General features: G+C 39.4%; 1 protein-coding gene across 1 annotated transcript in view; it reads left to right on the top strand.

The window, feature by feature from the left end:
* Positions 1 to 264: 264 nt before the first annotated feature.
* BRCA2 (BRCA2 DNA repair associated) overlaps positions 265 to 27,412 on the top strand; it is a 31,390-nt gene continuing 4,242 nt past the window's right edge. The window contains exons 1-20 of the mRNA XM_035115190.3: positions 265 to 508; positions 4,104 to 4,208; positions 5,093 to 5,341; positions 5,563 to 5,603; positions 5,700 to 5,811; positions 5,972 to 6,027; positions 6,140 to 6,254; positions 6,882 to 7,934; positions 9,108 to 13,427; positions 14,776 to 14,871; positions 15,722 to 15,791; positions 16,745 to 17,025; positions 17,837 to 18,024; positions 20,363 to 20,550; positions 21,431 to 21,601; positions 22,234 to 22,591; positions 23,007 to 23,162; positions 23,293 to 23,434; positions 24,588 to 24,706; positions 25,481 to 25,679. Coding sequence (XP_034971081.2) covers positions 499 to 508; positions 4,104 to 4,208; positions 5,093 to 5,341; positions 5,563 to 5,603; positions 5,700 to 5,811; positions 5,972 to 6,027; positions 6,140 to 6,254; positions 6,882 to 7,934; positions 9,108 to 13,427; positions 14,776 to 14,871; positions 15,722 to 15,791; positions 16,745 to 17,025; positions 17,837 to 18,024; positions 20,363 to 20,550; positions 21,431 to 21,601; positions 22,234 to 22,591; positions 23,007 to 23,162; positions 23,293 to 23,434; positions 24,588 to 24,706; positions 25,481 to 25,679 — 8,029 coding nt within the window. The 5' untranslated portion in view covers positions 265 to 498. The remainder of the gene's footprint in view (positions 509 to 4,103; positions 4,209 to 5,092; positions 5,342 to 5,562; positions 5,604 to 5,699; positions 5,812 to 5,971; positions 6,028 to 6,139; positions 6,255 to 6,881; positions 7,935 to 9,107; positions 13,428 to 14,775; positions 14,872 to 15,721; positions 15,792 to 16,744; positions 17,026 to 17,836; positions 18,025 to 20,362; positions 20,551 to 21,430; positions 21,602 to 22,233; positions 22,592 to 23,006; positions 23,163 to 23,292; positions 23,435 to 24,587; positions 24,707 to 25,480; positions 25,680 to 27,412) is intronic.

The following is a 27,412-nucleotide window of genomic DNA, read 5'->3' as shown; positions in this document are numbered from 1 at the left end:
ATTAGTGGTTAGGTGCATTTTTTTAGGTGCTCACTGAACGTCGTAAAAGACATTGTAATTAGCTGTACAATACAAGCTGTGAAAGGGCTTTATGCTGCGAACATGAATTGGTGGTTTTAGCCCCTTGTATTAAAAGAAAAACCCATTCTTTTGAGCAAGGCAGCCCTCAACCCTCGCAGAACTACATTCCCCATGATTTTTGAGAGCGGCGGCGACGAACCACCGCAATCCACCCACTTTCCAGGCCGCTCAACCCCTCCCCCCAGAACAGGAAGTGGTACGGCCGCTTCCCTCGCAGGGAACCGCCTCCTCTCGCCTGTGGCGCTGCAGTTCAGGAAGGAACGTCCGCCGGGGCGACAGGATTGAACCAACTGGGAGGAGGAGGGGGAAGAGAAGCAAACGCGCGCCATTTCCACATATGCGCTTGCGTCGCTGAGACTTGGCGGCAGATTTCGTATTTCGAGGAAGTGGCGCCGCTACTGCTGCTGAGGCGCAGCTATGGAGACCGGTCAGTCTTTCGACTCCCTTCTGGGGTGACGTGACTCGCGGCAGTTTATCTCCTTTCCGTGGCTAATATGAGCTTTCCATGCTCTTCTTTCCGCCGGCTGCCTGAGGCGGTTGTTGCCCTCTTTGCTCTCTTCCACCCCCTGAAAAAGCCCTTAGACAAGCGGGGACGAAGTCTTGAGGAAGGGCGACATTTGAGGTCCAATGAAGGGCCAGCGAAGCATGACCTTTTCATATATGGTTGTTGTATATTCGCTCCCAAGGGATTTATTTGGACGCTTGTGGGGTTTTGTGCATCGGGTGCCATGTAGTTTGGCCAGACTTGGGTAGGCAGCAAAATGTCTGGGGCTGGACCTGGGAGGGCATGGACGTAGCCGGGGGGGGGCAGGAAGGGGAGCTGCACCCCCGCTTAGATCCACCAAAATTATTGAAGTACTCAAATGAGGTTCTGCTGCCTCCCTCAGATGCCTGCCCCTCTAAGGAAAGCTCGCTCCTCATAATGTCCTCCTTTGGGGGGGGGTGTTTTTACCTGTGATCTCCTCCTAAAAGCTCGGCTACCTCCTTTAAAAAGCCCATGGTCCAGGGGGCTTTACTTAAGAAAGTAGGAACAGCATTGTTCTGACTATTGATCCATCTAGCTCAGTGTTGTTCACAGTAACTGGCAGCAGCTCTCCAGGGGGACATTCCCAGTCCTACCTGCAAATGCCAGGGACCCTCTGCAGTTGTTCTGCCACTGCATCACCATGGGAGGGAGGATCAAAGAGAGTCACTCTTGGGCAGTTCGTTTTTGGCTGCACCCACCCATGCAATTTGGTTGTTAAGTGCAATCCTAAACATGCTTACTCAGTTCTATTGAACTAATTGAGGCATAGGCCAATTAGAGGTATGTATACATACTTGTGTCCTGCTAACCTAGCAGTTCGAAAGCACATCAAAATGCAAGTAGATAAATAGGAACCGCTACAGCGGGAAGGTAAACGGCGTTTCCATGTGCTGCTCTGGTTTGCCAGAAGCGGCTTTGTCATGCTGGCCACATGACCTGGAACCTGTACCTTTATACATTTATACCTTTATACATACTTGTGAGCCCTACAAAGGTGTGTATTATTATTATTATTTTGGATGAGGGTAGGGTAAAGGTAAAGGGACCCCTGACCATTAGGTCCAGTCGTGACCGACTGGGGGGTTGCGGCGCTCATCTCGCGTACAGCTTCCAGGTCATGTGGCCAGCACTTCCAGGTAAATGTATGTGTGCTGTATGCCTTGGACAGTGTGATGAAACGTAATTTTTGGAAATCAGTCCAACTTTAGCTTTAATATTTTTAAGAGGAGGAAGCCCCAGCTCATTGATCATTTTAGTCGCCCTCTTCTACAGCAGTTCCATATACTGTACTGTATCCTTTTCAGTTTCAACAGCCAATTGGGATCATATCAATTTATATGTTTGGGATTTGTCCCAATGTGCATACATTTACACTTGCATTGAATCTTCCTTGGGCATTCTGTTGCCAGTTTGCCCAGTTTCTTTCTTTCTTAAATTATTTTTATTGAAGAAAATTCAAATCCATACATTTTATCAATTTTACAACCAATTGCATTTTGCCCAGTTTAAAGATGTGCTTTTTAAGAACTCTTAATAGTTTGCTGTCATCCTCAAGTTTGACTGTTTCACTTATTATCTGTAACTCCTGATAATTTATGAATGAATTAAATAGTCGCAATACATTCTTGTGAGATCACTGCTTACTGCCTTCCATTGTGAAAATACCTATCCTCTACACATTGTATGTCTTTTAAAAAAACAAAACACAAAACACAATTCATTGTTGCTTCTATGTACACTAATTTTGTTTTAGAAGCCTTTTATATAATCAGTGGTTCACGTGTGGACATGCTAAGGTTACCCATTTTCCACAAATGCATAAGAACAGTTTTTTTGTATTTGAAATAATGTAACATAACTTCCAGACAATTTGTTTCAAATATGTTCTTGCTGAGCAAGAATAAACATGGCTTCTGCAAAGAGAAATTTTGTTTCCCCGTCTTTTTTTTAAATGTGTCATTTCTTGACGTGCAGTTGAACTTTAGAAACTTGTGACAGTCCCACAAAGAATCCTGATTTAAAAATTAAAATGCAAGAAGAATATTTATTCCTATAGTACTGTAAAACAGTCTTCTAATATAACACTTTGAATTAAATCAAAAGTGTTTTACTGTAGCATGATCAGATTTGTTTCTATGCACTTTTCTAACGTGAAGGGATTATGGTAGCTGATGATGATGATACAACAACAACAACAACAACAACAACAACAACATTTATACCCCACCATCTGGTTGGGTTTCCCCAGCCATTCTGGGTGGCTCCCAGAAGAATAGTAAAAACATGATAAAGCATGAAACATTAAAAATGTCCCTAAACAAGGCTGCCTTCAGATGTCTTCTAAATGTCATATAGTTGTCATCTGAGAGGAGGGCGTTCCACGGAGCAGGCGCTACTACCGAGAAGGCCCTCTGCCTGGTTCCCTGTAACTTTGCTTCTCTCAGTGAGCAAACCAACAGAAGACCCTCAGAGGAGGACCTCAGTGTCCGGGCTGAGTGATGGGGGTGGTGGCACTCCTTCAGGTATACTAGGCCGACGCCATTTAGGGCTTGAAAGGTCAGCACTGACACTTTGAATTGTGTTCGGAAATGCACTGGGAGCCAATGAAGATCCTTTAGTTATATGGTCCCAGCGGCCACTACCAGTCACCAGTCTAGCTGCCACATTCTGAATTAATTGCAGTTTCCAAGTCACCTTCAAAGGTGAGCACATTGCAGCAGTCCAAGCGGGAGATAACAGGAGCATGCACCACTCTGGTGAGACAGTCTGTGGGCAGGTAGGGTCTTAGCCTGCGTACCAGATGGAGCTGGTAGACAGCTGCCCTGGACACACAATTGACCTGCGCCTCCATAGACAGCTCCATTCATATAAGTTTTGTGTGAAATTCTTCCTCAAGCCACAATGGCTCAGGTTTGCAAGTAAGTCAGACCCAAATTGTAGTCACTGTGCTCTTCTCTTGGTCCCCTTGCTGCTGCACTATGAGGACCTAAGCCATGGTTTAGTTTGGCATTAAGTCTGACCCTGGGCTCACAGCTTGTCTTGCTCCAGACAAATCATGAGCTGTAGCCAAGGTTTGTTCTTGGCTTCCTACTCATCATTATTTGTCTGGACAACATTTCTTCCTCCCATGAAGTCAGATCTGACTGCAAATTGAAGTAGCTACCAAATATTTAGCATTACAGTGGTACCTCGGGTTACAAACACATTGGGTTACAATTACTTCAAGTTACAGACTCCGCTAACCCGGAAGTAGTACTGTACCTCAGGTTAAGGACCTGAATGCCAATTTTCTTGTTTTAATTCAACATAGTCTTTTTAGGTTATATATATAGTGGAACTGATGCCAATCAAAAAGTTGAGCAATACATAAATATTTTTATTGCAAACGCTGCATTGGTTGTGTGTTATCAGATAATACTTGAAGCCAAACACAAAGAAGTAGAATTCATTGCAAATATGATACAGATTTTGAGAATATTGTAATACTGTTTTGCAGGTTTATTTAACAACACCAGTGATGTTATGGATAAGAAAAATGTTACCACATCTCCAAAGAAGCCATCTTTCTTTGAAATATTCAAAGCGCAACACAGTGAATCAGGTACTACTTAAATTTATAAACCTCAGACATTTATTATGGTGCTGTAAGCCAATCTCTTCAATAAGTTATGGGCTTGATTAGAGCTTTTCCCGCAACAGAAGCACAAGTGGAAGGCTGCTCATGCAACCAATCTTTCCCCTACTCTCTTAACTCCTTACCCCAAAAGGACTTACTGAATACTGTATCTGTGTCATGTGGGGCTACAGGGGAGTGGGGATTTCCTCATATTGGGCAGACGAAGAGAGGGATACAGTGCTCCTTTGGGTTAAGAACTTAATTCGTTCTGGAGGTCTGTTCTTAACCTGAAACTGTTCTTAACCTGAGGTACCACTTTAGCTAATGGGGCCTTGCGCTGCTGCCGCACAATTTGTGTTCTCATCCTGAAGCAAAGTTCTTAACCCAAGGTACTATTTCAGGGTTAGCGGAGTCTGTAACCTGAAGCGTCTGTAATTGAGGTACCACTGTACTGATGAGTATGAAGGAATTCTCTTTCAATCTAGGTTGCATGTTAAATTTTGAGCTAGTAGACCCCTATCTTTCCACCTAATCAGCAGCTGGAATAAGTAGGAGGTTTGCTTCTTCAACTTTTCCTGCCTGCCTTTGTCCTGTCCTGGCTACTTTATGCTGACAGTATCTTGGGTAAGACATATGAGAAGCCAAAAATTCACAGGATTGTGCTGGCAGGCCTGAGATTGTGGGGAGAGGCTATTTTCCTGCAAAGTGGGGGTTGAGAATTAGTTGCATAATACTGTCTCAGGCTGTACCTCCACTTTTTTGACAAGTTCAAAATAATGGTACATGGTCATTCCATAGTTACTTTTTCTTACAAGTAGGGTTATAACCTCTAGGGCATGGTATCCTGCATAATACTTTCCTTTTCTTAGATTTAGGACCAATAAGTATCAACTGGTTTGAAGAACTCAGTTCAGAAGCTCCACTGTATAACTCAAAAAGACCAGAAGAACCTGAACCTAAAACTAGTGACCTGGACCAAAGTAATTTTAAAACACCACAGAGGAAGCTGCCAGCAAAAAACCAATTTGCATCAACTCCAATGATATTTAGTGAACCAAATAAATCTGTGCCATTTGTTTCTCCTATAAAAGAATTGGGTCAGAACAAAGCAGAAGCAGGTGAGAATTTTTAAATGAAAGATATAGAAATGTGAAGACTTGGATTTATTGCTATAATATGGTAATGTCCACTCTTTTGCCCCCTCCACCAAATAAGTGAGTTGTTTAAAAATATTTTGTTCACTGCTTTGAACTTTGAAAATAGTGGCTTACTGTATAAATATTCCATTGGTTGTTTTCACGTGATGATGGCTAACATCATCATACTTAATGTTTTTCAGTGCTAAATGGAAGTTTGCTGCATACACCCAAGATTTTTGAGGTACTTCCCTTTTTCTCTAATTTTCTAGCTGTTGAAATGAAGTTATTTCAGTTTTTGTTTTTTTTAATAAAAAAGAACATTTTTTATATATTTTAGGTTCAGACACCAAAATGTGTTTTTGAAAGCTTAGGAGCAGAAGCTGATCCTGAGATGACTTGGTCAAGTGCATTAGCAACACCTCCTACACTTTCTCCAACAGTCATAATAGGTAATGATAGCAATGTGACTATGTCAAAAAATACTTTGCTGTTTAATTTCCCTCATATTAAATGCTGTGCTAGGGAACTGAGTTTTTATGTTAAGATCATATCAGTGAACTCTAATGAGTTGCATAATTGATTACAAATTACTTATATTTGATATTTCAGCTAGAGGAAATGATTCAGTTTCTGGAACAAAGCAACATAATGAAAGAATTGAGTTGGTGAGTGGCTTTAAGGGTTAGAATATGTCAAAATAGGCAACTTTTGGAATAACCTTCATGTCCACAGCAAATTTGTAATTTATATATGTTAATATCCCCTTTTTGTGTTCAGGTCATGCATAGTCTCATCTCCAAATACGGTAGAAGTCCCAAGACAGATAGTATGCATGTGCAGTCCACATCAGGAACAGAAGATGTATGTGCAGAAACTGACAGCAAAATCCACAGTGAGCATTGGTTGATTACTATTTTTTACTGTTTAATAACTATTTGTATTTTATTACTTGGGTAGTTCTAGAATATGTCTAACCATTTAACTACACTGTACCCACTGAGACAGGAACAACTATGACAACTCACTGAAATAAAAGTCCACTAAAACTTAATACAAATACCTATGCATGCATATCACATATATTATTAAATAAATAATGAAAATAACAAAATTAAAGATTCAGTTCTTTCCACCCAGAGGGAAGATAAGAATGGCTTGTAGGCGCCTCTCCACTCATACAAAGGGTTTGTACTATCCCAATGAAATGTTATTGCTTCCTGCTTTTTCAAATTCCCCTAAGTTTCAAAAGCAGTTTGTAAAGTGCAATAGGGGACTACTGTTTGAGAAAAATAAGTCTAAACTCCCAATATGTTCACAGAAATAATTTTGCAGTTCTTTGGGTCATAGAGTGTGTGTACAGTATATGTGTGTTTAATATGCACATCTGCACTAATCCAGTTCTAATACTGCTTCAAAATAAATCATTTGATACATATATTGGTATACATGTTATAAATGAAATGTGGAATTAGAGTCCATAAAATATTGCTTTCTCATGTTCATGGTTTTTTATTTACAGATTTTGAAAGGTTATTAGCTGGATCCTTTGGTAAGAACATTTCCCCCAGTAAATTAGGAGAAGATTATATGCTACCAAATGTACCAATGGATGAAGATACGCATGATGGAACAGAAAATGATCTTTCTGTATGCCTTGCAAGCAGCAAAGCCTTTCTAAGAAAACCAAAAAGAGTCAAGGAAAGTAAGACATGCTCTGATAAAGCAAAATGTGAATACCAAGAAACTGATGAAGACAAAATTATAACAAAATATGGAAATTCTGCCAAATGTCTCCTGCAGACTATTCCAAATAATGGAATGCAAAAACACTCTGTGAATCAGAATAGCATACCGAAAGAAGAGGAAATACCATCATCTTTGCTTTGCTCATGGTCTCAGCTGGACTTATCTGAACTTGACATGACACAGCTTGAAAAAACGTCCTCACACTGTTCTGATTCATCTCCTATGTCACATATCAAGAAGCGTTCTGAAGATAGGCAACTACCTGTTGGCAAAGAGTGTGCTAGCACTGAAATGCTAGAATCGTCTATTCAAAACACATCATGCCTAATAAAAGGTAACAAGCTGCTAAACACCAGTTCTCTGGAAATAATACCACCGCTTGAAAACTCTCCATTGCCTGATGCGATTATGAGCAATAAGAGCCCAATGCTGGTGAAAGATTGTGAGGCTGAGTTGGCATCTGTCATAAATGTTTCAGACAGTAGCTCCTTCGTAACGGAAAACACAACCTTTACAGAAGCTGTTAATAGTTGCTGTAATTACTCACGAGAAAATTGTAAAACAACCTATGATCTTCTAGGTAGTGTTTCTACCCAAGCTGCTGGTGATGTTAGTGGACTTACAAGGTCTGGGTTGAAAAGTATGACCTCACTTTCTGGTTTGAAAAAGCGACCTAAAAAATTTATTTATACAATAAACAATACCCCAGTTCACCAAGAAGAAGGAACCACAAAGAGAGGTGGCTCTTCTGCTTGCCTTGTGCCAACTTGTACAGATTTAAAATCTCACGACTCTGAAATTTCTGCAACAGTCATAAGAAATGAAGGTACATTTTTGTTTTTTCACCTTGTGATTTTTAAAGATCAGAATCTTAAACCTCCATACCTGTCCTTATTATAGCTATGTTTTTGCTATGAACTAGACAGTCATGTTCACTCTATTGAAAAGGCCCACTAAATCAATATATTTGCATATGTGGGTTATATATTGCTAAAGTTAATTGTTTAGCATGGCAAGTATATGGGATTCTCACATAAGTGGTAGCAAATGCTGCATGAAAAGAACATGAGTGGGGAAGAGACACATGCTGAGGGAAGGAGAAAAAGGAAGGCAGCACGGAAAAGGGTGGTGAGTTATAATAAGGTGAGGGAAGACAGTCTTACAATTTGAAAGGTTCCAGTGGGGAAAAAGAAGCAGGTTGGAGCTCATGATGATTTGCAACTGCAGCCTAAAGCAGCTCCCTTTTTTTCCTGGACATTCCATTGCAAGGCCATGTGGCTGCAACTTTAAAGTTAACTTCCATAACTAGTAGTGACTCCTTTATTATTGGAAAAAATGTTTTTGTTATACAGTGGTACCTCGCAAGACGAATGCCTCACGCAACGAAAAACTCGCAAGACGAAAGCGCTTTGCGATCTTTTTGTTCACTTGCAAGACAATTTTTTCTATGGCCGTGCTTTGCAAGACATTTTTTTTTGCATTTTTTTGGCTTTGCTTTGTTTACATTGGAAAACCGCAAGACGAAATTTTCACAATACAAAGCGACTCACAGAACGAATTAATTACGTCTTGCGGGACACCACTGTATTAGGTCTTTTGACTTGATTTCTTGAAGTGGCCTTGTAGTCAGAAAGTAAAAGTGTGCATTTTGTTCAGCAATCACAGCTGATAAAAAAACACAGGTTAAATAAACTGCTAAGCAGAGCCATTTTCTTGGTAATTTATTATGTCAAAAGTTAGAAGAGTTGTTTAAAAAAGGGAAAAAAACATTAAATGTCTCAAATGCAGAGATAAAGTATTTAGTAATTCCTTAGATAACAACAATATTTAATGCAAAAGCACAAAGTATTAGCTGCAGCATGCTTCCTGGTTACAAGACATTCTGAAAATGGATTTAGTACACTAGACTAAACCCAAAAGCTGGTGTGAGAGAGAATGTTTTGTAAAAATAATGGTGCCATTCCAACTAACATTACTATCATGGTTCAATTTCTTACAGAACAAAAGGAAGACATTATCCACGCGAACAAGCACGTACTTGAAGAGAAACAGCAAATAGAGTCTGATAAAAAATGCATTCTTAGTAACATTTCCAATGAAGTGCCACTCAATTACACAGAAAGTAATTTTACAGATCAGTTGTCAATACTTCAACAGACAGACAACAGAAAAGGAACAATTATGCCTTCTAGTAATATATCTGCTAATCAAGAAACAGAGTCAAGTGAAAGCATGTCCCATTCAACTGGTCACAAGATAAATTTACAAAGAGAGAATGGTGGAAGGTGTATCAGTCTTGCATGTTTCAGTTCATTGCAAGAAGAGGTAATGGAGAAATCTACATTGGGAATACATGCATCAAAAGCTGGAAACAAACAAGCAATCTTGGAATCAGCTACACAAAAGTTTTTGGCAAGTGGCACTCAGGTGGCTGAACTTGGGTCTCAATCAAAGGAAACACCAAAACCTACTATAGATGAATCTTTTAAGCTTATAGCATTGGAGAAAAAGTTAGATCCAAGCCAGCATCTACGAGTAAACTTAGCAGGAAATGCTGAAGATAGTGAGCAGAGCTGGTTAGGAGGTATAAGTCATAGCAGAACTGAAAAGTTTGGTGGCTTCAGAACAGCATCCAATAAACAGATAGCACTGTCTGATTGCAACATTAGAAAAGGCAAGTTATTGTTCAAAGACATAGAAGATAAATTTATTGAAGATTTTCCTAGCAAAGGAATGCAAAATATTTCAAATGAAAATGCACAGAGAAGTGCTGAGATATCTTCACTTGGTATGAACAAACTGACAGAAAATTCATCTAATTTTTCACACGTTTCTGATCTGCTCGGTATTCAGATGAATGGTGCCCAAATTATTTTCCCCAAGTGTGCCAATTCTGCTTTCCAGAATGTGCTTAGTAATCAACATCCTGAAGGAGAACTAAATTTAACAGCAAGCCAAGAAGCTGAAGTTACTGAAATTTCTAATATACTAGAAGAAACAGGTAGTCAATTTGAATTTACACAGTTCAAAAAGCATAAGACGATGGTGTTCAATAATGCTGATGAGATGTGTGGAAGCTTTGATAAAAATGATATATGTGCTGAAGTCTGGAAAGAAACTGATTTTGAGAAAAGCTCTGAAGAAAAGGTTCAAAGCGGCCATGATCTGTCTCCCAATAAACATATAGGCACAGCTGAGAAATCTAAGATACAGGTACAAAGTAGTGAAGAAGCTACATCCATTAATTCAAGCACAAAACAGAACAATATTTTTGTCCCAATTGTTTCAGCACCATCACATTTCAATTTGTCTGATCTGGGGAGCTGTAGTGCATCTGGGGGCAAAGAGATTAGCTTTTATGTTGATGCTATAAAGAAAACCACAAAATTAGTCGGCGATCTGGATGGAGTGAATGAAATGCTTAGCCCTCACCAAAAAATATTGCTACGCGATTGTTCAAATAGGTGCAACAATAGCTGGAGTAATCCCAACTGCATGAAAGAGAGAGAGATTGATTTGCATCAGAGGGTCAAAGAAGTAAATGCTGAATATTTGATGAAAAAGAATACAAAAGATACAATTAAATTTGTTAAAGAAAATATAGAGAGCAAGTCAAAAATTGTAAATTATAATGAAGGCAATGTTCAGATTTCTAGCACTACAGAAGTTAACCTAAAAATTATTAAAAAATACTCTGTCTGTCTGACAGAAAATGAACTGTCTTCCTTTGAAAATAATCAAAGTGTATTAGTCTCACATCACTTTGTAAACTGTGAAGAAACTCAGTGTAATTATAATTTGCAAGAAGCTTTGTCGGATCTAACATGTTTAGCTGAAGTTGCTAAAACTGAAAAAAGATCCACCTTGAATAATGCATATGGAAAAGAAAACTGTAATTTAAATCAGGAGGAAAAGGTGAGCAACCTAGAAAGTGGTTGTTTTCTACAGAGATTTCACACTGTTGCGGATGGGAACATATTTGCAGGGAAAAGTAAAAAGCTTCATTTGTTGGCTGCCTCCTGTGCAAGAGAAGAACTAGAGACGATGTCAACTTCCAGTGGGAAGACAAGCCCTAAAAGCAAAAAGGGAGGTGTCAGTTCTGTAAAAGAGAATATTAACTTAAGTGAAACTGAAAGGTCCAACCATCAAGAAATCTCTGATATCAGAAAAGAGAAGCAGATTATGGCAATGGGTTTTCATACGGCTAGTGGTAAGCAAATTACAATTACTAATGAATCATTAGCTAAAGCAAAGCATCTTCTTTCAGAAGATGAAACTGTTTTTCCAGAAATGGAGGAAGAGGTTAGTAATTTTATCAAACCTATAATTAAGGAGAAAAGAAATGAGAAAATTACCAAAGTTAGCAAGGAATTTGAAGAAGGAAATGAAAAACATGAATATCTGCATCCTGAAGGTAACTTTGAAGATCTTCCGGATTTGTCCTCAAACACTATTAAGAAGACTGAGGATCTTGACACTATTAAAGAACTTTCTTCGGAGATGAATGCATCTGAATCAGATTTAGTATCTCATACTAGAGGGGAGAAAGTGAATGAAGGCTTGTTGACGAAGAATAATCTGGCATGTACAAAATACAAAAATATTTCAAAAATGGAATTTATTGATTCTGCTATTGATCAGCATTTGCCTGTTGAAGGGTCAGATATTAGTGCAATGCAAGGTTTTCAGGACTTGTCATCTAGAAATACTGGCAATTATAAAAGCCTTGATTCCTCAAACTTAATGTGCAGTACCACCTCAAAAGCTAGTACCTCTGATTTAAAGAGTGAGCATTCTTTGTTGAACCATATACCAGATGAATGTCATAAGAAAAATTATGTGTCAGAGAATTTAACTTTTATTTCTCAAGAAGCATCACCATCAAAAAATGTGTTTGCTGAAAATAATGTTCACACTTATGATGAAACTTGTAAAAATGAGAATAGCATGATGCAGAAATGTGACTTAAGATTGTTCAGTACCAACGTCTTGCAGAAATATTCAGCCAGTGAAACTTCAACTTCAACGTCAAAGCATTTGCAGGCTAAGCCAGTTGCGTTCAATACAGCAAGTGGTAAAGCTGTTGGAGTTTCTCAGGAAGCATTAAAAAAAGTCAGACAAGTGCTTCATGAAGACTGCTATAAATCTGTAAAAGAGAACATGGAATCTCAATCTAAAACAAATAAACATGACCATTTAGAAAGCTGTTCTGATACCTGTGGCACTGGAGTGTGTATTGATTCTAATAACTACTCATCTGCAGAGAACATTCCAGTGGAAAATATAATTGCACCCCAGTTTTCTCGAGCCAAAGAGTGCTGTGCAGATGAGCACACATCTATGACCTTGAACACTCACCCTGAGTTATGCTTTCAAATTAATGATAAGCATTCTGATACATGGACTTCCAAAAAACAGAAGTGTATTAAGTCAGATTTTATTACTGATAAGTCTGGGTTTTTTAGCACAGCTAGTGGAAAACCTGTCCAGTTATCTGAAGAGTCATTAAAGAAAGCAAAGCTGCTTTTTTCTGAAATGGAAAATAATTCATCAGATCACCCGAGTCATGTCTCTAACTGTGATTATAGTTATGATGAAGTATCTTCCGCTGGGAGCAAAGAAGCTCCAAAGAAAGACACAATACTTGTATCTCAAGGGAAAAGACTTTCAAACACTCAAGCAAATGCAAATATTCCCTGTGGCTTCGCCACAGCAAGTGGAAAACAAGTACAAATTTCTCAAAAGGCTCTCCAGAAAGTTATGGGTCTCTTAAAAGAATTTGATGATGTTAATAGTGATAGCTTTTCTGATGCTCAACAGAGTGTGGGGCAAGATCCTATAAAAGTTCTTGCTACAGAGGCCATAGAGCAGGATGAAGTTATTTCAGAGTCTAAACCACGTAAGAAATATAAAGCACTTCATTCAGCCACAAGTACACCTAATGAAAATAAGATGATAAAAAGCCCATTGAGCATTAAAATACCTGTGTGCACATCTCATACTAAGAAGCAAAAACAAATAGCAGAGTTAGAAGAAAGCTTTACATGTTCAAAAGAAATTGAGGCTTTGAAGATAACCCAACCATGCCAGAGTAAAAGCGAAACTAAATGTGCAGCAAATTGTGGTACTGCAACAGAAAGAAATCTGGATTCTCATTGTCGTCATTACTCACAAACTCCAGAAAATTACTTGGAAATAGAAGCTACAGAAAGTGCCAAAGCTTTCATGGAAGATGATGAACTTGAAGTACAGAAAAATAAAAATTTTCTGTCATATACAAGAACTGGAAAAAGGCACATGAAAGAAGAAAACACTTTTGGTAGGTGGCTGTTTCGTTCTTTTTTAAAAAATTGTTCCTGTACATTTACTGAGTTGCACTGTGATTGATCTCAGTTTAGTTTAGTTTGAATGAATTAGAGGGGAACAATAAAATAATTAGCAGGGAGCGAGACATCTTAGAAAATCCATGGTCTCAGTCTCAGATTTGCCAAGATATTGGCAGCATTGGCGTGTTACCGCAAGCCACAGTTAATGGGTTGCCATGAATGCAGTTTGCTCCTGCTTTGATGCTTCCTGATAGTGAGTGGGAGCAACCTAGTATGATCCTTGATTTAGCATTAAATCTAAACTGGGATTGTGTTTGATTTGATTCCAGGCCCAAGCATCAAGCCAACACCATATCTTGGCTTTAGATTGTGGCTTGTTCAGAGTGAAACAAACCATGATTCCTAGTTTTGATGCTAAATCAAAGATCATTGAGAGTTGCTCCTGCTCGCTGGTGGACAGGAGTGAAATGGGAGTAATATGCATGGTCATAGTAAACCATTAACAATGGGTTAAAGTGACATGCAAGTGCACCCAGTTAGAATATAGGGTCAAGGTACTTGTCAGCCAGGATTAGTGGGAGAAAGGGGTGCATAACCAATCATATACTTAGTGATTCTTTTCTCCAAATTCTCCCACCCTCATTTACTTTCTAGGTAGAATCACTACCAGTTTTAGATTCTAGCTGTTAAGAGAAAAAGCTTTGAGGAAGGGCATTTGCAGAGAAGTTGTAGAAGTGCTGAACAACCCCATGCTACTCACTGATTCTCATCTATAAATGCTTCCCAAACCCCACACAAGCTTTGCAAGGGAAATGGGGGATTGGGAAAGAGATTTGTATGCCTATCAGGGCTGCAATCTATAAATTTTTCATTCCCTTGATGTTTAATGTGAAACAGTCTTACATTTCTTATGCAAACTTACAAGTAAGCCGTATACAAATTGTGCAAAATTAAACTATTTTGAAAAAGTTATTAGTAGTCATTGCATACCTCTTCAAAAAATATTTTGAAGATTAGGTTTTACATATGCATCAAAAAACCAGCATGGAGTTTAGATCCCAGTAATCCAGGGCTAGCATATTCACTAAAACCATGAAAAAGTACCAATTGAATGATATTTTTGGCAATGACCGCCAATACCACTGGAATAATTTTTCAGATTAGAGTAACCAAGGGACTTAAAAAAACTTTTATTTGCTAAAATATTCAAGAGGCATTGCTTGAGAGTTCAAATTACACTTGAGAATTTTCTGAGGAATGTACTGCAGTGATGTAGTCAGAATCAGTAAGGGCTAGGTCCTTTAAAATATTTTAAAATGCTCTATGACATTTGCTTTTCAGGTGAACCTCCTATTAAAAGAAAATTGCTGCCTGAGTTTGAGCGGTCAGAAGAACGCAACAAAGCATCTTTGAAACCTTCAAAAAGTTATCCGGAGGGTAATATTTATATTTCATGATTTCATCAGTTAATCAGAAGTATTCTATTTGTAGTTTTCCTTTGCCTTCTGTAATTCAAACATTTCAACATATATTTAAATTTTCTCAAGGTCAATGTAAGAATCCTATTTTGCACATTGACCTCATCCTCATGAAATTACAACCCTTACTGTGTGTACATGGTATACAAATGCTGCTTAAGATTTATAATCGACATTTCAGTTATTCCGGATGCTTCATGCTGATAAATCCAGCTATTATAAAGCAGTTTATCATTGAAGTTTACCAGATCACTGCTGCATATTGGCCCCTGCAGCTTATTATAGGCAGGTGAATTTAAAACAATACCATTGTGTGCCCTTGATGCAGTAAAATAAATATTGAATGACACTTCTTTCTGCAGAGAGAAGTGTGTAGACCTGGAAATTTTGGCAAGTGCAGTTTTCATATGGATGAAATTTCTTATTCTACACAATGATTAAAAGTGCAGGGACTCTTCCTGCCTTTGCATTTAACTCTTACAGTGCTTTTGAGAAGTGAATAGAGTTCCAGTAACAATGCTATTTCCCCCAGTATTTTTAATATGGATGTGAAAACAATACCTGTTAGTTTCTATTTCAATAAATTTTATTTTTCACCAGTTCATACAAATGTAGAAATCTAAAATACCTTGGGAGAAATTTCACGAGAAATCAATTTTTTTAAATAAACAAACAAACAAACAAACAAAAAGCAAATATATTAACATGATTTTGTAGGTGTATTATCATGATAATGAACATAGAATTCTACATTATTCTTTTACAAATTATGTAATGTAGCTTTGATATATAGCTTCATTTTTCTTCAGGTATAGTGAATGACAGAAAAAAGTTCACCTACAATATTCCTTTAAAGCCAGTGGTCTGTGGCCCTTTAAGGTAAGGAAAATAGATTTTTTTAAAAATCAGGTTACCTCTTTAACTGTGTACATAGTGGGACTTCTTTTCTCCAGACACAGGTTCCTTATGCTTTATCTGTAACTATTTCTGAATCTCACCTAAGTTTAAAAACCAACTATCCAATAGTACACAAGGCAGGTATGAGAAGAAACCTCAGAATCCTTACTTGAACCTTGGTTTGATTTCTGGACACAGCATTCAGGAAGAGGGTTGTCTAGCAGGCTCTATAATTCTGGTTTTCCTTTCTTGGAGGGGCACACTGCTATGTCATATCATTTGCTTGTACGTTTCACTCCTCCACTGAATGAGAATGATGGAACATACAGCCCTGCCCTTAAGCCAAACCTGGCTGCTGGAGTGTGGGTCTTCTGTGGATTGGGTTTGAGGAGTCACCCGAGCAGTCTAGGAAGTCCCATGACACTGACCTACCTTTCCCACTCTGAAGTTACTTTCCCCCTTTATTCTATCCTTGCAATTTTTAAAGTAATTGATATTTTGAAGTTAATTATTCCATGGCTCTTCATGTTGATCTTGCGTTTATGGCTAACAACAAGTCTGGAATTCAGTGTGTTCCCTGTCCCTTCTGGCTGACTGCTTTATATATAGGCTTGGCTGACCAGATCACAGTAAGTCCACCTTTCCAGGTTATTAATGTAATTAAATCATCTAGCAAAATGAAATTGGTGTGCAGTACTGGTAGTAGCCAACAATGCTTATCTTGTAGCTGTCAGGTCAAACATCAATTTGGGGGGGATGATTCACTTTTGCTAGTGTTTGTTAGTACAAACTTTCTTCAGTTCTACAGAGAATGGCAAGAAGTTCTGGATCTATTCAAGACCAAAATGTTAAAGTATTAAAATCTGAACGGTCTCAGCAACTTATTTCCAAGCAGTCTTCAAATATACCAATATTACTTTTTTTACTTATTTTAGTAAGACGTTAACTGAGGAAAGGAAGAAAGCAGAAAATACAGCAAAGAAACCTGCCAAAATCTTTGCACCACCTTTTAAAACAAAAGCAAATGCTTCTGAGGATAAACTAGGTAACAGCAAAGAATCTGTCTTAATGGACAACAAAAGTATTAATAGAATGGAAGAGCTTCGTCTTACAAAAGTTAACCAGAGCACTACTGAAACAGAAGGCAATATCTTTGAAGATAATAATTCCATGCAAATATCGGCTCTGAATTCAGAATCCAGAGATACAAATTCAGGTATGTTTAGGTGTGTACACATGTATTTGTGAACATTTGTTTAATTACTATGATAATTTATTCACAAATGGATTCTGATAAGGTTGCCTTCTATGTGATGTTTCACATATTGGATCTGCACAGATGCAGGCTAAATTGCAGAGATCTTTGGAGATTAGTGTGAAGTACGCATTTCTGTTCCCTCAACTAATAATTTTAGAGAGGAACAGTATCCAGTTCCTCTTTTGCTGCTGTAAGGTAAAGAGCTATTACTAAAACCTGATCCTCTCCATGGAAATGGAAGCCAAGGGGGAAGTTAATATTTGTATCAACTTGTCAGCTTGCAATGTGATTTTTAATAATATGCTGTTATGAAATACAGTTGAAGATTTTGTCATTAAACTTCAGTCTTTAAAATCTGTCTTTAATAACAGCAACATTAAATTTGGTGGCCCCAATGCAGGAATGGGGAACCTGTGGCATTTAACATGTAGATGGACTCCAACTCCTTTCAGCCCCAGCCAGCTTGGCTAATGGCCAGTAATAAGGGAGTTGTACAATAATATCTGGAGGGGCCAAATTCCTCATCCCTGCTTTAATGCAAAAATAAAGGCATACGTGATGGTCTATCAGTAAATAATTAGTATTAGATATTGTTGTGAGCATTCTTTTAATAATTTTTTTCTTTAAAACTTTTACAGATACTCTTTGGATTAACATTTATACATGGAAATGTCAAAAAATACAATACTATCCTCCTGTGTATGGTTGGAATTTCCATTTTAAATTTAAATATGTTCTTTAGGACTTAATCAATCTGTTTCTTTAACAGATTTAACAAAAATAGCAAATCTTCAATATGCAAGAAATTTACAAGAAATCAGAATTATAAAGAAACAAAGCCAGAGAATTTGTCCACAACCGGGCAGCCTGTACCTTGTGAAAATATCTGCTCCTTGCAAAGTGCCTCTGAAAGCAGCAGTAGGAGAGAAATTGCCTGGTTCTTTCACCAGCGACCAGGTACCTGCACTTTATTGCCTGGTTGTATTATCCTATCTCAGTATGATGATGTGCTGGCCTGGTTTGGACCTAATGATAAACAATGGTTTTGCTTCCAGTTTTGCTTCTTATCCAAACCCTAAATTGCAGTTCATTTTAACTGTGGCTAGTTGAAACAATTCCAGCTGAACTATTTAAAATTTTAAAAGATGATGCTGTTAAGGTGCTACACTCAATATGCCAGCAAGTTTGGAAAACTCAGCAGTGGCCAGAGGATTGGAGAAGATCAGTTTACATCCCAATCCCAAAGAAGGGCAGTGTCAAAGAATGCGCTACCGCACAATTGCACTCGTTTCACATACTAGCAAGGTTATGCTTAAAATTCTACAAGGCGGGCTTAAGCAGTATGTGGACCGGGAACTCCCAGAAGTGCAAGCTGGATTTCGAAGGCGCAGAGGAACCAGAGACCAAATTGCAAACATGCGCTGGATTATGGAGAAAGCTAGAGAGTTCCAGAAAAACATCTACTTCTGCTTCATTGACTATGCAAAAGCCTTTGACTGTGTCGACCACAGCAAACTATGGCAAGTTCTTAAAGAAATGGGAGTGCCTGATCACCTCATCTGTCTCCTGAGAAATCTCTCTGTGGGACAAGAAGCTACAGTTAGAACTGGATATGGAATAACTGATTGGTTTAAAATTGGGAAAGGAGTACGACAAGGCTGTATATTTGTCTCCCTGCTTATTTAACTTATATATATGCAGAATTCATCATGCGAAAGGCTGGACTGGATGAATCCCAAGCCGGAATTAAGATTGCCAGAAGAAATATCAACAACCTCAGATATGCTGATGGCACAACCTTGATGGCAGAAAGTGAGGAGGAATGGAATTAAAGAACCTTTTAATGAGGGTGAAAGAGGAGAGCGCAAAATGGTGACAGCAGTCACGAAATTAAAAGACGCCTGCTTCTTGGGAGAAAAGCAATGACAAACCTAGACAGCATCTTAAAAAGCAGAGACATCACCTTGCCTACAAAGGTCCGTATAGTTAAAGCTGTGGTATTCCCAGTAGTGATGTATGGAAGTGAGAGCTGGACCATAAAGAAGGCTGATCGCCGAAGAATGGATGTTTTTGAATTATGGTGCTGGAGGAGACTCTTGAGAGTCCCATGGACTGCAAGAAGATCAAACCTATCCATTCTGAAGGAAATCAGCCCTGAGTGCTCACTGGAAGGACAGATCCTGAAGCTGAGGCTCCACTACTTTGGCCACCTCATGAGAAGACTCCCTGGAAAAGACCCTGATGTTGGGAAAGATGGAGGGCACAAGGAGAAGGGGACGACAGAGGACAAGATGGTTGGACAGTGTTCTCGAAGCTACCAACATGAGTTTGACCAAACTGCGGGAGGCAGTGGAAGACAGGAGTGCCTGGCGTGCTCTGGTCCATGGGGGGTCACGAAAAGTCGAACACGACTAAACTACTAAACAACAACAAGAAGTTGAAACATGAACTTCATAAACTATGGTTTGAATTTACTTGTTTCAACTGATCACAGTTAAGACTGACCGTAGTTTGTAAGCACTCAGGTATAACAAATAATTGAAAATAGTGTAAAGTGAAAGCAAAACCTTCTCTTCCTGGCCATGCTGGAAGAGGAAGTGTCTGAGCCCAAGGTCCACTGTGGCTCATTCCTATAAGGCAGTGGTAGCCAACTTGGTGCCCTCCGGAGACTTTTGGGAGTCCCAACACTTATCAGCCCCAGCTAGCATGCTCAGTGGTCAAGGATGTTGGTAATTGTAGTCCAACATTTGGAGGACACAAGGTTGGTTAGCTTCCATAATGCAACCGTAGTTATCATTAGGTCTGAACAAGGCTGTTTTCCAATCATGAACCTGTTCTGTCAACATGATGATTTGGTCTAGAATGCCAAATAGAGCTTGGCCACATATATTTAGTCTCCTCTGACTACAATAACTTAAATCCGTACAAGAGATCCTGATCCTGCAAAAAGTTTAATTTACTCAATGTGCAATTATATCTATGCTCTATTTCTTAAGTTAAATTCTTTTTTGGTGCAAATGAAGGTGTTGAATTTAATATAAATGCCGACAGTAGAGACCTGATTATATTGTATATTGCCTTTCTCCCTGGACTTTCACAGGACTTTAAATTGACCTGCTAAGACAGAGTAACTGAGCGCTTTCCATGAAGAACCCATGCCTTATTTATTCTAGACTTCATCTTGAATTTCCACTTTTCAAGAAATACAGAAATTTCTAAGAAATGTATATTGATGTGTAGGTAATGGGCATATTTAGTAACACTAAAATATTCAACTTGTCTCTTACCATTGTAGTTGTATGCATTTGGTATTTCCAAGCAGTGCCTAAAAATAAGCAGCAGAAATGCAGAAGATTTTCAATTTATCATCCAGGATTTTTTCAGTAGAGATTATTTTTTAGAAGAACGTGGAATACAACTGGCAGATGGTGGATATCTTATTCCAAATGATGAGGGAAAGGCAGGAAAAGAAGAATTCTACAGGTATCATAGAATATTAGAGTTTGAAGAGACTCAAAGGTCATATATTCCAACCCCCTGCAATATAGGAATCTCAGCTAAAACCTCATCCTGTTGAGGTTTTGCATGTTTAAATATTAAGTGCATTATTATGAACCTCAAATAATGTCTTAGTGTTGAAGTACATAACTTTTTATATATTGAGATGAAAAAGAAAATTTAAAGGAGCTGTTTTTGCGTATTTTGTTAGAAATTAAACACCTGGGTACTCTACTGTCCTCTGTAGAAAACTATAATTGATAGAATTTTGGCAGTGCTTATATTTAGGAATTTAAATAATAGAATATATGTCAAAACTTATGCAAACTACAGTTTTGAGTACATTTTAACAATATGCCGCTTGAAAATGTTTAATCTCCTAGCAAATGCTCCTTATTCTCAGCCTCACTTGAAAAAGCAGTTCTGTTTAATAAATAATAAGAGCAATGTTATTTCTGCAAGCTACCGTTTCTGTAAAATGTTAATTACCAGTGTGTGTTAATCACAAAGCATATCCAGCAGGAATATTATAATTTTTTGTTGCTGTCTTCATCAGTAAATGTTTTTCTGATCCAAATCTCAAATAGGAAAGCTGATCTGTTTACAGTTGTGCACTTTTGAGTCTAGTCAAGCATACACTTTCCCATTGAAATGAAGGGATATAAATGTGTTTACCTGTGGCTTGTTTGTAGCTGATTATATTAGACAGTGTTACTTACCATAGCTATTTTGCTATCATTTGTAATGGGTCACCTCAAAGCAGTCATTTAAAAGCTTGAGTTGTTATGGTAGTTGCTACTTTGAAGTACTATTCTTACGACTTGAAATCTCTTAACTTAATGAATTTTCTCATAATTTTCCACAGGGCTTTGTCTGATACACCTGGTGTGGATCCTAAGCTAATTTCAAAAGCTTGGGTCTACAATCATTATAAGTGGATTGTGTGGAAACTAGCAGCTATGGAAGTTGCATTTCCACGGGAATTCGCCAATAAATGTTTGACTCCGGAAAGACTACTACTTCAGCTAAAGTACAGGTATAGTATAGATTAAGATTTGGAATGTGGTAAGCCATGTGTCCCCCATTTTATATTTGTGCAGCTGGTTCTTCCTGCCAAAGTGTAGAGCTTTACCTTTGTCCCTATGAAATTCATTTTGTTAGATTGGGCTCAGTTCTCCAATCTGTTAATGTCATGTTGAATCCTGATTCTGTCTTCAGAGGCTACCCCTCCCAGTTTGGAGTCATTGCAAATTTGAAGAGCATCCCCTCAATAATGCTTTCATCCTAGTTTATTAAGAACAACGGGCCCAGGACAACCTTGTAGCACCCCACTTGTAACTTTTTTCCAGGTTGATGAGAAACTGTTAGAGTTTGGTTTGGTCAGTCAACCAGCTACAAATCCACCTAACAGTAATCTTATCCAGTCCACATTTTACCAGCTTCTCCACTAGAATGTCATGGAGGGCTTTGTCAAAAGTCTCACTAAAATCAAGATACACTATGTCCACGGTATTCCCTTGATCCACCAAGTTTGTAACTCTTTATCAAAAAAAGAAAGGAGATTTGTCTGGCATTACTCGTTTTTGAGAAACCCATGCTGGGTCTTAGTTATCACGATACTTTCCTAAATGCTCACAGGCCAATTGTATTTTCTTTTTCTTTTGAAAGGTATGACGTGGAAGTTGACCAAAGTCATCGCTCAGCCATCAAAAGGATAATGGAAAGAGATGATGTTGCTGCTAAAACTCTCATACTGTGCATCACTAAAATAATATCATTGAACACAAATATGTCTCAGATCTGTGGTGATAAAAGCACTGCTGAGGACAGCAAAAAAGACATAGCAGTGGTTGAAGTTACAGATGGCTGGTATGGAATCAAGGCTGTCATGGACCCTCCCCTCCAATCACTATTGTGTAGAAAGAGGCTGACTGTGGGCCAAAAGATTGTTGTACATGGAGCAGAACTTGTGGGTTCTCAGGAGGCAAGCACTCCACTGGAAGCGCCAGAATCTCTTATGCTGAAGGTAAAATGGATATTTGTGGTACTCTTTTTTTAAAAAAAAGACAGGGCCAACTCCAACACCTAAAATCTGAAAAACAAGTCCAAAAAGTTACAGAGATGGAATTGGAACCAACAGAGAATGTATTTATTACCTGTAAGCCGCTATTTGTTTCTGAAGCAAGTAGCAGCTTGAAATATAACTGCCTCTCAAAGTTGTTTTATAAGGTTTGCCATTACTGAACTTATCATCATGGATCACCTGCTAAACTGCCGTAAACAGCATTTGAGAACCAGTGTTGCAGGCTATGAATCATTTGACCTGTATTTTTATTGGCAGGTTCAGCCAAAACTAACTTCTGGTCCACAAGTGTGTGCCGAATGCCTTATATATGCTGCATTATAGCAACCATATTTGTAGATATGTGATATTGTTTTAGATTTCAGCTAACAGCACTCGACGTGCGCGCTGGTATGCCAAATTAGGATACCATCGGGATCCCCGGCCATTTTCTTTGTCTTTGTCATCACTCCTTTTTGATGGTGGAACTGTTGGTTGCATCGATGTCATTGTTCAAAGACTTTATCCCATACAGGTAAAGTACTGTAGCATGAAATAACTTTCAATCACTTTCAACTATTACTTTAAACCAGATCTAAGACTTAAGTAGATAAAATCTAAAACTTAAGTAACTAATATTCATTTTCAATGAATATTTATTGCAGTGGATGGAAAAAACAGCAGGTTCCTATGTGTTTCGTAACTGTCGAGCTGAAGAAAGAGAAGCTGCAAAGCATGCTGAGAATCGACAAAAAAACCTGGAAGCATTGCTTGCAAAAATACAAGCTGAATTTGAAAAGAATGAAGGTAAAAGAAAAATATTAGCTGTTTACCGGTAATTGTTATTTGAATGCTAAATGTTGCCTCAGCTTGGGTTTCTAAACAGACTTTAATTCATATAATAATATTCTGCATCTTGAACCCAATACAAAAGTGAACATAGAAGCAGAGTTTCCACAAAAAGGGCTTGATGTTGTACCAACAGTTCCATACAGAAAATTGATTAGATTCAGAAATGCTCTAACCTATGGCCACAAAAGTATTACTGGTGAAGTTCAGTGGTGGTCTGTGTCCCACATGATGCTGCCATCGAAGATCAGAAACTGGTTCAGAATGTGATTTTCAGCATCCTGATAGAGATGAGTTTCAAAAATTACATGCCACAAGGCAGTTGGGGACAGGAAGTGGAGGGAATAGGTAAATGAGCACAACCAAATGGAAGGGGGCACTGTAGATTAGAGGGGCAAATTGAGAATAACAGCAGGAAGGGGCCAGGCTCAGAAGTTCCTCTCACCTGCTAGCCCTGAAGCAGAAAAAAACCACAGACATCTGTTGACAGCATTGTTTTATTTTATTGCTGCAGTTGTGCTAATAGCAGCTTGTGGCGTTTTTTAGATCCAGCAAAGAGCAGGGGAAATAGCTATAAGCACCCACTGCCCCTTGCACTGCTGCTCCAATCAAAAATTTTGAAAAACAGCAGATCAGATCATAGAACTCTCATGATCTGGTTCTTAACAAATATGGGATTCTCTTACAAGTAAGGTAGGCAAGACATTGATAAAAAATAAAATAAAATTAGAGCTACTTTTTGTTCTCTGGAAACAATTCAAAAGTAGCATTTGAACTATAAATATGCTTAGGTTCAACCTACCTTACAGACTGTTGTCACCACTTCTGTGTCCCATCATGATTGCTATGATTCACCAGACTGCTTTTAATGGTTTCATCCTTTTGTCAGGGATGTCTTCATGCTGGAGGCTTGTTACTCAGAATAAACACATTCCGAAATTTTTAGGCTTACCTGGGCTAAATATTCAGGGTGGTAATTGATCATTTCAAAATAAAATGCCAGTCAAACTTAGTACCTTTAAACTTAGTACCTTTAATGGAGTCTTTAGTATTATTCTTTATAATTGTTTTCTGGTGGTTATAAACTCAAGCAAACTTTTTTAAAAACTAGATGGCGGCAAAAGAGTACTGCGATCCCGCACGTTAACCAGACAACAGATTCGCTCTCTGCAAGATGGGGCAGAACTTTACGAGGCAGTTCTTAATGCTGCTGATCCAGCTTACCTGGAAGTAAGAATGTTTCAAATAACTTAACATTATTTCTACTCTTATATCAACTTATGAAGTTCTTCACAGTAAATAATGACTGAGTTCTAGAGCTGATGAGTTTATGTAAATGCAAACTTGAATGTAGAATAATTTGGGGTGCATGTGGAAATGGATATTTGAAAATAGGGTATAGATAGCATAGATATGAATGTTAGTGCTTAGATTACATCTCTGCCCATAAGCTGTTCTGGAGTTTGATTCCATGATGGAAGGACAGGAGTGTGAGCAGGGAATTGGACAGAATCTGAAATGAAACCTGAGATGTTTACAGAACAATTTGTAAGATAAAATGAAGATATTATTTTGACTGAACTATAATGTAAGAAAATAAGAACCAGTTTACACAACAAACTGTGGGTTTGTAGTGTGCGTAGTTCTAGTTGTTGGGGAAGCAGTGACCACTCTTGTGATATTACACCAGAAAGAGAAAAGGTCAAGTATCACTTGTGCTGCTTCTTTTAAATATGAGGGGCAGTTTGTCGCAATTCAGTGGCTGTGATGGAAACTTCATTTTCATATTTGTAAATACATTTCAGTATAATAACTATAAAATATAATATTATATTGCAGCAATATAATAATAATTGTTTTAGAGTTTTGATGTTCTGGTCAGACTAAAAAAGAAAAACTTTTGGTTTTACAAATTCAGCATGTCTTTATAGAACTGAGGCTTACAAACAGCCCCCCTGCCTATATTTGCTAATGGACAAAGCCATATTATTGTTGTGATTTTAGAGTTATTTCAGTGAGGAGCAGTTAAAGGCCTTGAACAGTCACAGACAGATGGTAAATGATAAAAGGCAAGCACAGATAGAAGCCGAATTCAGGAAGGCGGTGGATTCTGCTGAGGAGGAAAACAGTTCCTGCAGAAGGGATGTAACTGCCGTAATCAAGCTACGAATTGTGGATTATAAAAGAGAAGAAAGAGGAAAAGGTTAGTAAGGTCAGAGATCCTTGTGATTTAAACATTATTCACATTGCATGATTATCTGAATTCACTGTATGAAGACTTGGATGATGCCTTACTAGAGCCAATTACCAAACATTCAAAAAGAAGAGAAATAGTAATCATGGGGGCTTCAACTTCCCTGATATCTGTTGGGATTCAAACTCTGCCAAGAGTGTAAGGTCTGACAAATTCCTCCATTGCATCGCTGACAATTTCATTTCCCAGAAGGTGGAAGAACCAACAAGGGGGGTCGTCTATTTTGGACCTGGACCTCACCGATAGGGAGGAACTGATTGATGAAGTGGAAATGCTTGGAAACTTGGGAGGAAGTGATCATGTTCTCTTAGGTTTCAGGATACAGGGGCAACGGAAAACTGAGTGTAGTTGGACATGCACTCTGGACTTTGTAAAGGGGCCCCTGACCATCAGGTCCAGTCGTGTCTGATTCTGGGGGTGCGGCGCTCATATCGCTCTATAGGCCAAGGGAGCCAGCGTTTGTCCGCAGACGAACCAGAGAAGCGCACGGAAATGGCGTTTACCTTCCCGCCGGAGCGGTCCCTATTTATCTACTTGCACTTTGATGTGCTTTTGAACTGCTAGGTGGGCAGGAGCTGGGACCAAGCAACGGGAGCTCACCCCGTTGCAGGGATTCAAGCCCCCGACCTTCTGATCAGCAAGCCCTAGACTCTGTGGTTTAACCCACAGTGCCACCTGGCTCAGAGATGACGGTCGAGGGTTGCCACCCCTCCACCGTACGCAGAGGGGCCGGCACCGGCGGCGCGGCCATGGCGGGAGGCGAGGGCGCTCAGGTGCGGCGCCCATCGGTGGCCTTCCTTCACCCGGACCTGGGTCTCGGCAGTGCCATGGTCACGCCGACGGTGTCGGCCCCTCTGCGCGCAGCGGAGGGGTGGCCAAAGCAGCGCCTGTCTCTCGGGGCGGTGGAGGAAGGCGGGAAACCCCGAGCCTGCTCGGCGGGGAGGTAGCGCTGTCCCCGCTCGTGGGGAAAAGGAAGGTGTTTGAGCCAGGCGCGGTGCTAGGAGTTCTTCCTCAGGCGCTGGCAGCGAGGTTCCCTCTCTCGTCGCCTGAGGAGGAGGGGGAAGCCGCCACGACAACGGAGGCAACACTTGCTGGCTGAGGGAGTTTGTGAGAAGCCGACAGAGCCGCCCTTCGCAATGGTGAGAGCGGCGGAGAAGCGGAGGGATGGGGGGTTCCGCTGCCTCCGGGGCTCCTGACCGCGTCCCTCTCTTCTCTCTCCCAGCAGCCTGGCCCCAATCCCAGCGCCACCGTGGGCGCCACCGGAGCAGGGCCTTCGCTCCGATGCCCCCCGCAGGCCTGGCCTTCACGGAGCCATGGGAGCGCTTCCATGGCTGCGGCTGTTTGACTCCCAAAATGGATAAAAAGCCCCCCCCTCCAAACAATGACTATCATCAGTGGACATAAGAACAAAAAATCGTCTGGAACGGATTAATCCACTTTCCATTACTTTCAATGGGAAAGTTCGCTTCGGTTTATGAACAGACTTCCGGAACCAATTGTGTTCATAAACCGAGGTACCACTGTATTCTCTTTAAGAATTCTTGGAGAACAGGTGAAGTCCCTATAGACTGGAGGTGGGCAAATGTTGTCCTCATCTTCAAAAAGGGGGGAAAGGAAGATCCAGGTAACTACTGACCAGTGAGCTTGACATCAATATCAGGGAAGGTCCTAGAACAGATAAT

This window comes from Zootoca vivipara, chromosome 4 (assembly GCF_965207765.1).
Source record: "Zootoca vivipara chromosome 4, rZooViv2.hap1.1, whole genome shotgun sequence".
Classification (NCBI taxonomy): Eukaryota; Metazoa; Chordata; class Lepidosauria; order Squamata; family Lacertidae; genus Zootoca; species Zootoca vivipara.
Note: the sequence above shows the minus strand (reverse complement) of the source record. Positions and strands in the feature narration are given on the sequence as shown.